The following is a 12,173-nucleotide window of genomic DNA, read 5'->3' on the forward strand; positions in this document are numbered from 1 at the left end:
GAGCCCCCCTAGCCCCCCCAAATGACCCCCATAATGACTCCTCAGCCCCCACAATGACCCCCAGAGCCCCCCCAGCCCCCCCAAATGACTCCCCAAGACCCTCCAGCCCCCCCAAATGACACCCCATGACCCCCAATGAGCCCCACAATGACCCCCCAAGACCCTCATAATGACCCCCAGACCCCCCCAAATGACCCCTCATGACCCCCCCAAGCCCCCCCAAATACCGCCCCCCCCTCACCCTTCGCCCCCCGCAGCACGAAGCCGAACCCCTCGTTGTCCTTTTTCTGCAGCAAAACCGTCTTCTCCTTGATGATGTAATCACTGCGGGACAGACGGACACGGGATGTGGGGACAGGGGACAGGGGACATGGGGACATGGGGATATGGGGACATAGGGACATGGGACATGGGGACATGGGACATGGGGACAATGGGGACATGGGGATATGTGGACAGACGGACATGGGGATATGGGGACATGCGATATGGGGACAGACGGACAGGGGGATATGGGGACATGGGGATATGGGGACATGGGACATGGGGACATGGGGATATGGAGAAATAGGATATGGGGACATGGGGACATGGGGACATGGGATATGGGGACAGGGGGACATGGGGACAATAGGACAGAGGGATATGGGGACATGGGGACAGATGGACATGGGGACAGGGGACATGGGGATGGGGCGACACGGGGACATGGGGACATGGGATATGGGGACAGGGGGACATGGGATATGGGGACAGGGGGACATGGGGACATGGGGATATGGGACAGGGGGACATGAGGACATAGGGACATGGGGACATGGGGACAATGGGACATGGGGACAGGGGGACATGGGATATGGGGACATGGGGATATGGGGGGAAATGGGGACAATGGGACAGGGGGATGTGGGGACATGAGGACATGGAGACACGGGACAGGGGGACATGGGGATATGGGGGTATGGGGACACGGGGACATGGGGATATGGGACATGTTGTCCCCACATGTTTCCCCATGTCCTGATGTGTCCCCACAGGTGTCTGTGTCACCCCCCGTCCCCCCATATTCCCACGTGTGTGTCCCCCCATGTCCCCATGTCCCCAAGTCCCCAATGCCCCCCATGTCCCCCCATATCCCCATGTCCCCATGTCCCCCATGTCCCCCCATATCCCCATGTCCCCCAATGTCCCCATGTCCCCAATACCCCCCATGTCCCCCAATGACATGGGGGTGGGAGGGGGGAATAGGGGGATGGGGGGGAATGGGGGGGGGGGGGATGGTAGAGGGGGATGGGGGGGGGATGGGGGAAAAGGGGGAGATGGGGGGATAAGGGGATGGGGGGGATGGGGGGTCCCCTCCCCCCATTGATGTATTGGAGATCCCTTCCCCCCATAGATGCACCGGGGGTCCCCTCCCCCCATAGATGCATTGGGGGTTCCCTCCCCCCTTACCTATAGATGTCCTGGGGGTCCTGCCCCTCCCCCCATAGATGCACTGGGGGTCCCCTCCCCCATAGATACATCGGGGTCCCCTCCCCCCCCCATAAATGCATTAGGGTCCCCCTCCCCCCATAGATGCACTGGGGGTCCCCTCCCCCTATAGATGTATTAGGGGTCCCCTCCCCCATAGATGTCCCAGGGTCCCCTCTCCCCATAGATACATTGGGGGTCCCCTCCCCCCACAGATTTCCTGGGGGTCCCCTCCCCCATAGATACACTGGGGTCCCCTCCCCCCATAGATACATCGGGGTCCCCTCCCCCATAGATACACTGGGGTCCCCTCCCCCCATAGATACATCGGGGTCCCCTCCCCCATAGATACACTGGGGTCCCCTCCCCCCATAGATACATCGGGGTCCCCTCCCCCATAGATACACTGAGGGTCCCCTCCCCCCATAGATACATCGGGGTCCCCTCCCCCATAGATACACTGAGGGTCCCCTCCCCCATAGATACATCGGGATCCCACCCCTCCCCCCATAGATGTATTAGTGGTCCCCTCCCCCATAGATACACTGGGGTCCCCTCCCCCATAGATGTTCTGGGGTCCCCTCCCCCATAGATGCATTAGGGGTCCCCTCCCCTCATAGATACACTGGGGTCCCCTCCCCCCATAGATACATCGGGATCCCACCCCTCCCCCCATAGATGTATTAGGGGTCCCCTCCCCCCCATAGATACACTGGGGTCCCCTCCCCCATAGTTGTATTGGGGGTCCCTTCCCCGCAGTGATGTATTAGGGGTCCCCTCCCCATAGATGCACCGGGGTCCCCTCCCCCTCCCATAAATGCATATTAGGGTCCCCCTCCCCCATAGATGCACCAGGGTCCCCTCCTCCCTTACCTATAGATGTCCTGGGGGTCCCTCCCCTCCCCCCATAGATTTCCTGGGGGTCCCCTCCCCCCTAGATACATCGGGGTCCCACCCCTCCTCCCATAGATGTATTAGGGGTCCCCTCTCCCATAGATACATCGGGGTCCCCTCCCCCCCCCATAAATGCATATTAGGGTCCCCCTCCCCCCATAGATGTCCCAGGGTCCCCTCCCCCCATAGATACACTGAGGTCCCCTCCCCCACTACCTGTCGATGTCCTGGGGGTCCCTCCCCTCCCCCCACAGATATATGGGAGGGGGTCCCCTCCCCCCCCCTTCCCCCCTCCCCCCCGCCCCTCCCCCCCGCCCCTCCCCCCCTACCTGTAGATGTACCACACGCTCCTGCGGGGGGGGCCCAGCAGCGGCCAACTGGCCGAGAGGGGGGGAGGGGCGGTGGGGGGGAGGGGGGGGGGCGGCGGGGGGGGGAGGGGCGCCCCCCAGCGGGCCATGACCGCATGACCGGAACCCCCCCGGGGCCACCCCCGGGCAGCGGGGACGGGGGGACACACCGGAAGCGGAAATGGGTGGGAAACTGGGGGGTGGGGGACAAGGTGGGGGTGGGGATGGGTAAAGAAGCGCGCGGCCGGAAGTGGAGAGGGATGATGGGATGGGGGGAGGGGGGGGAGAGGAAGTGGATGGGGAGGGGATATGGTGCGGGACCGGAAATGGAGAGGGAGAGGAAACGGAAGGGGGTGGAGAGGGGAAGGGAAGCGGAAATGGGGTGATAAAGGGAAGGGGGTGGGAAGGGAAGTGGGGTGGGAAACGGAAGTGGGGTGAAAACGGAAGTGGGCGTGGGAAGGGAAGTGGGTGGGAACGGAAATGGGGTGAAAACGGAAGTGGGTGGGAATGGAAGTGGGGTGGGAACGGAAGTGGGTGGGAAACGGAAGGGGATGGAGAAGGGGAAAGGAAACGGAAATGGGGTGGGAACGGAAGTGGCATGGGAAGGGAAATGGGGGGTGGGAACGGAAGTGGGGGAACGGAAGTGAAGGCGGAAAGGGAAGTGGGGGAACGGAAGTGGGGTGGGAAACGGAAGGGGATGGAGGGGGAACGGAAACGGAAATGGGGTGGGAACGGAAGTGGAGGTGGAAAGGGAAGTGGGGGGAACGGAAGTGGGGGGTGGGAACGGAAGTGGGGGTGGGAAGGGAAGTGGGACGGAAGTGGAAGGGGGGCGGAAATGGAAGTGGGACCGGAAATGGAAGGGGGACCGGAAATGGAGCGGGACCGGAAACAGGCTTGGGGTGGCGCAGTACAGACCCACATCTGCCCCATAGGAAACTGCCCCATATCTGCCCCACATCTGCCCCATAACTGCCCCATAACCCCCCCCACTGCCCCATAAGTAACTGCCCCACATCTCCCCCCAGCCCCATAACTGCCCCATAAGCTACTGCCCCACAGCTGCCCCATAACTGCCTCCAGCCCCATAACCCCCCAGCCCCACATCTGGCCCATAAGCAACTGCCCCATATCTGCCCCCCAGCCCCACAACTGCCCCATAAGCTACTGCCCCATATCTGCCCTCCAGCCCCACAACTGCCCCATAACCCCCCCACTGCCCCATAAGTAACTACCTCACAACTGCCTCCAGCCCCATAACCCCCCAGCCCCACACCTGCCCCATAAGCAACTGCCCCACAACTGCCCCCAGCCCCATAACCACTCCCAGCCCCATAACCCCCCAGCCCCACAACTGCCCCATAAGTAATTGCCCCATATCTGCCCCACAGCCCCACACCTGCCCCATAAGCAACTGCTCCATATCTGCCCTCAGCCCCACAACTGCCCCCAGCCCCATAACCCCCCAGCCCCACACCTGCCCCATAAGCAACTGCCCCACAACTGCCTCCAGCCCCATAACCCTCCCAGCCCCATAACCCCTCCCAGCCCCACAACTGCCCCACAACTGCTTCCAGCCCCATAACCACTCCCAGCCCCATAACCCCCCCAGCCCCACAACTGCCCCTTAAGCAGCTGCCCTATAAGCAACTGCCCCACAACTGCCTCCAGCCCCATAACCCCCAGCCCCACATGTGCCCCATAGGAAACTGCCCCATATCTGCCCCCCAGCCCCACATGTGCCCCCAGCCCCATAACCCCCCAGGCTCATATCTGCCCCATAAGCAACTGCCCCACAACTACCCCCAGCCCCATAACCCTCCCAGCCCCACAACTGCCCCATAAGCAGCTGCCCCACAACTGCCTCCAGCCCCATATCTGCCCCCAGCCCCATAACTGCCCCCAGCCCCATATATGCCCCAGCCCCACATCTGGCCCATAAGCTACTGCTCCATATCTGCCCCCAGCCCCATAACTGTCCCCAGCCCCATAACCCCCCAGCCCCACACTGCCCCATAAGCAACTACCGTATAAGCAACTGCCTCCAGCCCCACATGTACCCCCAACCCCATAACCCCCCCCAGCCCCACAACTGCCCCAGCCCCATAACCCCCCAGCCCCACACCTGCCCCATAAGCAGCTGCCCCACACCTGCCCCACATCATCCGCACTCACCCCACGTCCTCCGGCCCCATAGCGCCCCATGGGTCCCCAGCACCCGCAGCCGCCGCCGCCACCAAGTGGGTCGGGGGGGGGGGGGGAGGGGCCGGGGTTGGGGGGGGGGGTGGGGGGAGGGGCCACGGGACGGGCTGAACCGGGACAGGCCCGGGGGGGCCCCTGCCCCTCCCCCACCACCGGGGACCCAGGCATCCGGGAGGGGGGAGGGGGGGATTTGGGGCATTTTGGGGGGGGAGGGATGTAGGGGTTCGGGGGGGGGTTGGGGGGGTCGGGGGGGTTCGGGGGTCCAGGTTGGGGGTTCACATTTGGGGGTCCAGGTTGGGGGTGCAGGTTGGGGGTCAATTATTGGGGTGCAGGTTGGGGGTGCAGGTTTGGGGTCAATTATTGGGGTCCAAGTTTAGGGGTTCACATTTGGGGGTCCAGTTTGGGGGTTCACATTTGGGGGTTCAGGGTTGGGGTCCATTCTTGGGGTGCAGGTTTGGGGGTCCAGGTTGGGGGTCCAGGTTTGGGGGTTCATATTTGGGGGTCCAGGTTGGGGGTCCAGTTTGGGGGTTCACATTTGGGGGTTCAGGGTTGGGGTCCATTCTTGGGGTGCAGTTTTGGGGGTTCAGGTTGAGGCTTCAGGTTTGGAGGTTCACATTTGGGGGTTCAGGTTGGGGGTCACAGGTTTGGGGTCCAGTTTGGGGGTGCAGGTTGGGGGTCCATTCTTGGGGTGCAGGTTTGGGGTCACAGGTTTGGGGGTGCAGGTTGAGGGTCTAGGTTGGGGGTGCATTATTGGGGGTCCATTATTGGGGTGCAGGTTTGGGGGTGTAGGTTGGGGGTCCAGTTTGGGGGTTCACATTTGGGGGTTCAGGTTGGAGGTCCAGGTTGCGGGTTCACATTTGGGGGTTCAGGTTTGAGGGTCCAGTTTGGGGGTCCAGGTTGGGGGGTGCAGGTTTGGGGGTGCAGGTTTGGGGGTGCGGGCTCACCTGGGGGTGTCCATGCTGTCGTACGACCCCACGGTGTAGTGACGGAACAGCCGCTTGGCCTTGTCGCTGCGGCTCTCTGCGGACCCCAAAGTGTGGGTCAGGGGACCCCCAAGTGTGGGGCAGGGCCCCCCAAGTGTGGGGCAGGGGGGTGCCCAAGTTTTGGGGTGTTTGGGTCCCATTTTGGGGTGTTTTGGGGTGTTTTGGTCCCGTTTTGGGGGTATTTGGGTCCAGGCTTTGGAGTTATTTGGTCCTGGTTTTGGGGGGTTTAGGGGGTTTTGGGGTGTTTTGGGGGTGTTTTTCGGGCGTTTTTGGGTGTTTGTGCCCGTTTCGGGGGGTTTTTGGTCCGTTTTGGGGTGTTTCAGGGTGTTTGGGTCCATTTTTGGGGTGTTTGGCTGCCGTTTTGGGGTGTTTGTGCCCGTTTTGGGGGGTTTTGGGGGGGGTTTGGTCCGTTTCGGGGTGTTTTGGAGGGTTTTTGGTCCGTTTTGGGGTGTTTCAGTCCCATTTTGGGTCCATTTTGGGGGTGTTTGGCTGCCGTTTTGGGGTGTTTGGGTCCTGGTTTTGGGGTGTTTTGGGGTGGTTTTGGGGGTGTTTTTGGGGCGTTTTTGGGTGTTTGTGCCCGTTTCGGGGGGTTTTGGGGGGTTTTTGGTCCATTTCGGGGTGTTTTGGAGGGTTTTTGGTCCGTTTTGGGGTGTTTCAGTCCCATTTTGGGTCCATTTTGGGGGTGTTTGGCTGCCGTTTTGGGGTGTTTGGGTCTCGTTTTTGGGGTGTTTAGGGGTGTTTTGGGGGTGTTTGGGGGGGGTTTTGGTCCATTTTGGGGTGTTTCAGGGTGTTTGGGTCCATTTTTGGGGTGTTCGGGTGCCATTTTGGGGTGTTTGGGTCCTGTTTTGGGGGTGTCTTGGGGTGGTTTTGGGGTTATTTGGTCCTGGTTTTGGGGTGTTTGGGGGGTGTTTTGGGGGCGTGTGGGGGGTTGTGCCCGTTTCGGGGTGTTTTGGGGTGTTTTGGGTCCATTTTGGGGTGTTTCAGGGTGTTTGGGTCCATTTTTGGGGTGTTCGGGTGCCATTTTGGGGTGTTTGGGTCCTGTTCTTGGGGTGTTTTGGGGTGGTTTTGGGGTGGTTTGGGGGTGTTTGTGCCCGTTTCGAGTTGTTTTGGAGGTGTTTTGGTCCATTTAGAGGGTGTTTGGGGGTGTTCTGGGGTGTTTTGGAGGTGCTTTGGTCCGTTTTGGGGGTGTTTTGGTCCATTTTGGGGGTGTTTGGGGGTGTTTTGGTGCGTTTTGGCGGTGTTTGGGGTGGTTTTGGGGTGGTTTTGGGTGTTTTGGGGTGTTTGTGCCCGTTTTGGGGTGTTTTGGGGGATTTTGGTCCGTTTTGGGGTGTTTCAGGGTGTTTGGGTGCCGTTTTGGGGTGTTTCGGGGTGTTTAGGTCCCGTTTTTAGGGTGTTTTGGGGTGGTTTTGGGGTGTTTGTGTCCGTTTTGGGGTGTTTTGGAGGTGTTTTGGTTCATTTAGAGGGTGTTTGGGGGTGTTTTGGGGTGTTTTGGAGGTGTTTTGGTTTGTTTTGGGGGTGTCTGGGTCCCGATTTGGGGTGTTTTGGGGGTGTTTGGGTCCCGTTTTGGGGTGTTTGGGGGTGTTTTGGGGGTGTTTTCGTCCATTTTGGGGGTGTTTGGGGGTGTTTTGGTCCATTTTGGGGGTGTTTTGGGGTGTTCAGGGGTGTTTTTGTGGTGTTTTGGTCCATTTTGGGGGGAGTTGGGGGTGTTTTTGGGGTGTTTTGGTCCATTTTGGGGGTGTTTTGGGGTGTTTTGGGGGTGTTTTGGGGGTGTTTGGGGGTGTTTTTGTCCGTTTTTGGGGTGTTTGGGGGTCGGTACCTGTGCGCCCCTCGGGGGTCCGGGCCGGCAGCTCCTCCACGCAGTCCGAGGGGAACCAACCGACACGGCCGCGGGTCTGACCCTCCCAGAACCCGCCCTCGCCCACGCTCAGCACTGTGGACCCAGAGACACCCATAGTAACCCATAGTGACGCATAGAGACCCATAGACACCCATAGATACCCCATGGGACCCATAGACACCCATAGACACCCATAGACCCATAGAGACCCGTAGACACCCATACACCCAGAGACCCATAGACACCCATAGAGAACCATAGACCCATAGACACCCATAGACCCATAGAGACCCGTAGACACCCATAGATCCATAGACATCCATAGCGACCTATAGACACCCATAGACCCATAGACACCCATAGACACCCATAGAAACCCATAGACCCATAGACACCCATAGACCCATAGACACCCATAGCGACCTATAGACACTCATAGACACATAGACACCCATAGAAACCCATAGACCCATAGAGACCCATAGCCACCCATAGAGACCCATAGACCCATAGAGACCCATAGAGACACATAGAGACCCATAGAGACCCATAGACCCATAGAGACACATAGAGACCCATAGAGACCCATAGACCCATAGACACCCATAGAGACCCATAGAGATACATAGAGACACATAGACCCACAGAGTCCCATAGCCACCCAAAGTGGACCCAGGCATCCAGGGCTCCCACCCAAAGTGGACCTAGGCATCCGGGGAACAAACCCAAAGGGGACCCAGGCATCTGGGACTCCCACGCCAAATCCCACCCAAAGTGGACCCAGGTGTCCAGGCCTTCCACCCGCAGGGGACCCAGGTGTCTGGAGTACCCACCCCAAATCCTACCCAAAGTGGACCCAGGCATCCGGGGCTCCCACCCCAAATCCCACCCAAAGGGAACCCAGGCGTTCAGGGAACACACCCAAAGTGGACCCAGGTGTCCAGGACTCCCACCCCAAATCCCACCCAAAGTGGACCCAGGCATCCGGGCCCCCCACCCGCAGGGGACCCAGGCATCCAGGCCGCACCTTTGACGCGCTCGCCCTTGCTGAGCGACAGCTCCCCCTCCCCCTGCGCCTGGTACGGCTTCACGGCCAGGAACGTGCGCCCCGGAACCGCCGAGTACAGCTTGCGCTTCACCCCTCGCGCCCCCAGGGACCCCCCGGCGCCGCTGGAGCTGCGGGGACATTGAGGGCGATGGGGGACATGGGGGCGATGGGGGACATGGGGGCAATGGGGGTAATGGGGGCAATGGGGGTAATGGGGATAATGGGGGCAATGGGGATGTTGGGGATAATGGGGGCAATGGGGGTAATGGGGGTAATGGGGGCAATGGGGGCAATGGGGATAATGAGGATAATGGGGGCAATGGGGGCAATGGGGACAATGGGGACAATGGGGGCAATGGGGGGCAATGGGGACAATGGGAGCAATGGGGGTAGTGGGGACAATGGGGGCAATGGGGATAATGGGGACAATGGGGGCAATGGGGGCAATGGGGACAATGGGGGGCAATGGGGGCAATGGGGGTGATGGGAGCAATGAGGGATAATGGGGGTAGTGGGGACATTGGGGACAATGGGGGCAATGGGGATAATGGGGATAATGGGGGCAATGGGGACAATGGGGGCAATGGGGACAATGGGGACAATGGGGGCAATGGGGGGCAATGGGGACAATGGGGGCAATGGGGGCATTGGGGGCAATGGGAGCAATTGGGGCAATGGGGGCAATGGGGGTAATGGGGACAATGGGGGACATTGGGGACAGGTGGACATTGTCCGCCCCCCATTAAGTGTCCCCCCCATTGTCTACCCTATTAAGTGTCCCCCCATTAAATGTCCCCCCCATTAAGGGTCCCCTCATTAAGAGTCCCCCCCATTGTCCACCCCATTAAGCATCCCCCCCATTAAGTTTCCCCCCCATTGTCCACCCCATTAAGTTTCCCCCCATTAAGTTTCCCCTCATTAAGCATCCCCCCATTAAGCATCCCCCCATTAAGTGTCCCCCCATTAAGTTCCCCCCCATTAAGTTTCCCGCCATTAAGCATCCCCCCATTAAGCATCCCCCCATTAAGTGTCCCCCCATTAAGCATCCCCCCATTAAGTGTCCCCCCATTAAGCATCCCCCCATTAAGTTTCCCCCCATTAAGTTTCCCCCCATTAAGCGTCCCCCCCATTAAGTTTCCCCCCATTAAGTGTCCCCCCCATTAAGCATCCCCCCCATTAAGTGTCCCCCCCATTGTCCACCCCATTAAGTTTCCCCCTCATTAAGTGTCCTCCCCCATTAAGTTTCCCCTCATTAAGTTTCCCCCCCATTGTGTCCCCCTCATTGTCCCCCCCATTAAGTGTCCCTCCCATTACCCACCCCCCCACGAATTAACCGCCCCCCCTTCATTAATTACCGCCCGTCCCCCCATTAATTACCCCCCCCATTAATTACCCCCCCCCATTAATTACCCCCCCCCCCTCACCTGGGCCGCCCCCGCTGCTGCCTCCGCGGCTCCTCCGGGTGTCGCCCCCGGGAGGGGGACCTGGTGCGCGCCCCCCCGCGGGGGCTGCTGGCGCTACGCAACGTGCCCGAGGGGGGGCGGCCCCCGGGGGGGGGACCCCGGAGCAGCCACTCCGGAAGAGCCCCCCCCCCCGTGTCGCTGTTGGCCCGGAGCAGCCGCTGGGGGGGGGGGGGCAAGGGGAGACCACCCCCCCCCCCAACCCCCCCCCCACCAGCACCACGGGGTGGGGGGGGGTCGCGTCGTCGCCCGCCGCCGCCGCCCCCAGTGAATTGGGGGCTCTCCTGGAATGGGACTGTTGGCGGGGGGGACATGGGGGTTAATGGGGGGGGGACATGGGGGTCATTCCTGCCCCCCACCCCCCACGAGTGAATTGGGGGCTCTCCTGGAATGGGACTGTTGGGGGGGGGGGACATGGGGGTTAATGGGGGGGGACATGGGGGTCACTCCTGCCCCCCCCCCCCCCACACCCCCCGTGAATTGGGGGCTCTCTTGGAATGGGACTGTTGGGGGGGGAAAGGGGGGTTAATGGGGAGGGACATGGGGGGTTAATGGGGGCGATATGGGGGGGTCGTGGAATGGGAGTGAGGGGGAGGTCCTCCTGTCCCCATATCCCCATATCCCCCTGTCCCCCCATCCCCATGTCCCCATGTCCCCATGTCCCATGTCCCCATATCCTCATGTCCCCATATCCCCATGTCCCCCTGTCCCCATGTCCCTATATCCCCATGTCCCCCCATCCTCATGTCCCCATGTCCCATGTCTCCATATCCCCACGTCCCCATGTCCCCATATCCCCCTGTCCCCATATCCCCCTGTCCCCATGTCCCATTATCCCCATGTCCCCCTGTCCCCATATCCCCATGTCCCCATATCCCCATGTCCCCCTGTCCCCATATCCCCATGTCCCCATGTCCCCTGTCCCCATGTCCCATGTCCCCATGTCCCCTGTCCCCCTGTCCCATGTCCCCTGTCCCCGCTCACCCACGTCCGTGTCCCGATGGTTCTTGATCAGCTCCCCCAGTTCGAAGTTCCCAGCGATGACGGCGACCTGGGGGGTGGGGGAGGGGACACTGACCCGTGGGCGTCCCCTGGGACACCCCTCTGTCCCCCCATGTCCCATATCCCCCCATGCCCCCATATCCCCCCATGTCCCTTCGTGTCCCCATGTCCTCTGTTTCATGTCCCATGTCCCATGTCCCCTGTCATGTGTCCCCATGTCCCTCCCATATCTCCATGTCCCATGTCCCCATGTCCCCCTGTGTCCCATGTCCCATATCTCATGTCCCCATGTCCCTCCCATGTCCCCGTGTCCCCATGTCCCCCTGTGTCCTCATGTCCTCCCATGACCTCATGTCCCCGTGTCACCTGAAAGGGTCTTTGTCCCCCCATGTCCCCATATCCCATATCCCCCTGTCCCATGTCCCCTGTCCCCATGTCCCCATATCCCCATGTCCCCATGTCCCATATCCCCATGTCCCCATATCCCCATATCCCCCTGTCCCCATGTCCCCATATCCCCATATCCCCCTGTCCCATGTCCCCTGTCCCCCTGTCCCCATGTCTCCATATTCCCATATCCCCCTGTCCCCATATCCCCATGTCCCCATATCCCCTGTCCCCATATCCCCATGTCCCATATCCCCTGTCCCCATATCTCCTGTCCCCATATCCCCATGTCCCCATATCACATGTCCCCATATCCCCATATCCCATGTCCCCATGTCCCCATATCCCCACATCCCATATCCCCATGTCCCCATGTCCCATGTCCCCATATCCCCTGTCCCCCTGTCCCCATGTCCCCTGTCCCCATGTCACCTGGAAGGGTGTCTGGCCGCTGTTGTTCTTCACCTCCTTGTTGGCCCCTCGGTACAGCAGGATGCGGGCGCAGCTCTCCTGGGACAGCACGGGGACAGGGGACACGGCCCAGTG

At 60.9% G+C, this 12,173-nt stretch overlaps 1 protein-coding gene across 1 annotated transcript in view; it reads right to left on the reverse strand.

The window, feature by feature from the left end:
- Window positions 1-12,173, reverse strand: part of SHANK1 (SH3 and multiple ankyrin repeat domains 1) — a gene marked incomplete at both ends in the record, with an annotated part of 39,123 nt that overhangs the window by 14,055 nt on the left and 12,895 nt on the right. The window contains 8 exon segments of the mRNA XM_080361671.1: window positions 242-324; window positions 5,855-5,930; window positions 7,710-7,823; window positions 8,758-8,906; window positions 10,203-10,399; window positions 10,457-10,533; window positions 11,223-11,289; window positions 12,060-12,137. Of these exon segments, the coding sequence (XP_080217797.1) occupies window positions 242-324; window positions 5,855-5,930; window positions 7,710-7,823; window positions 8,758-8,906; window positions 10,203-10,399; window positions 10,457-10,533; window positions 11,223-11,289; window positions 12,060-12,137 (841 nt within the window).

The sequence above is a fragment of the Nesoenas mayeri genome, assembly GCF_963082525.1.
Source record: "Nesoenas mayeri genome assembly, chromosome: 36".
NCBI classification, from domain to species: domain Eukaryota; kingdom Metazoa; phylum Chordata; class Aves; order Columbiformes; family Columbidae; genus Nesoenas; species Nesoenas mayeri.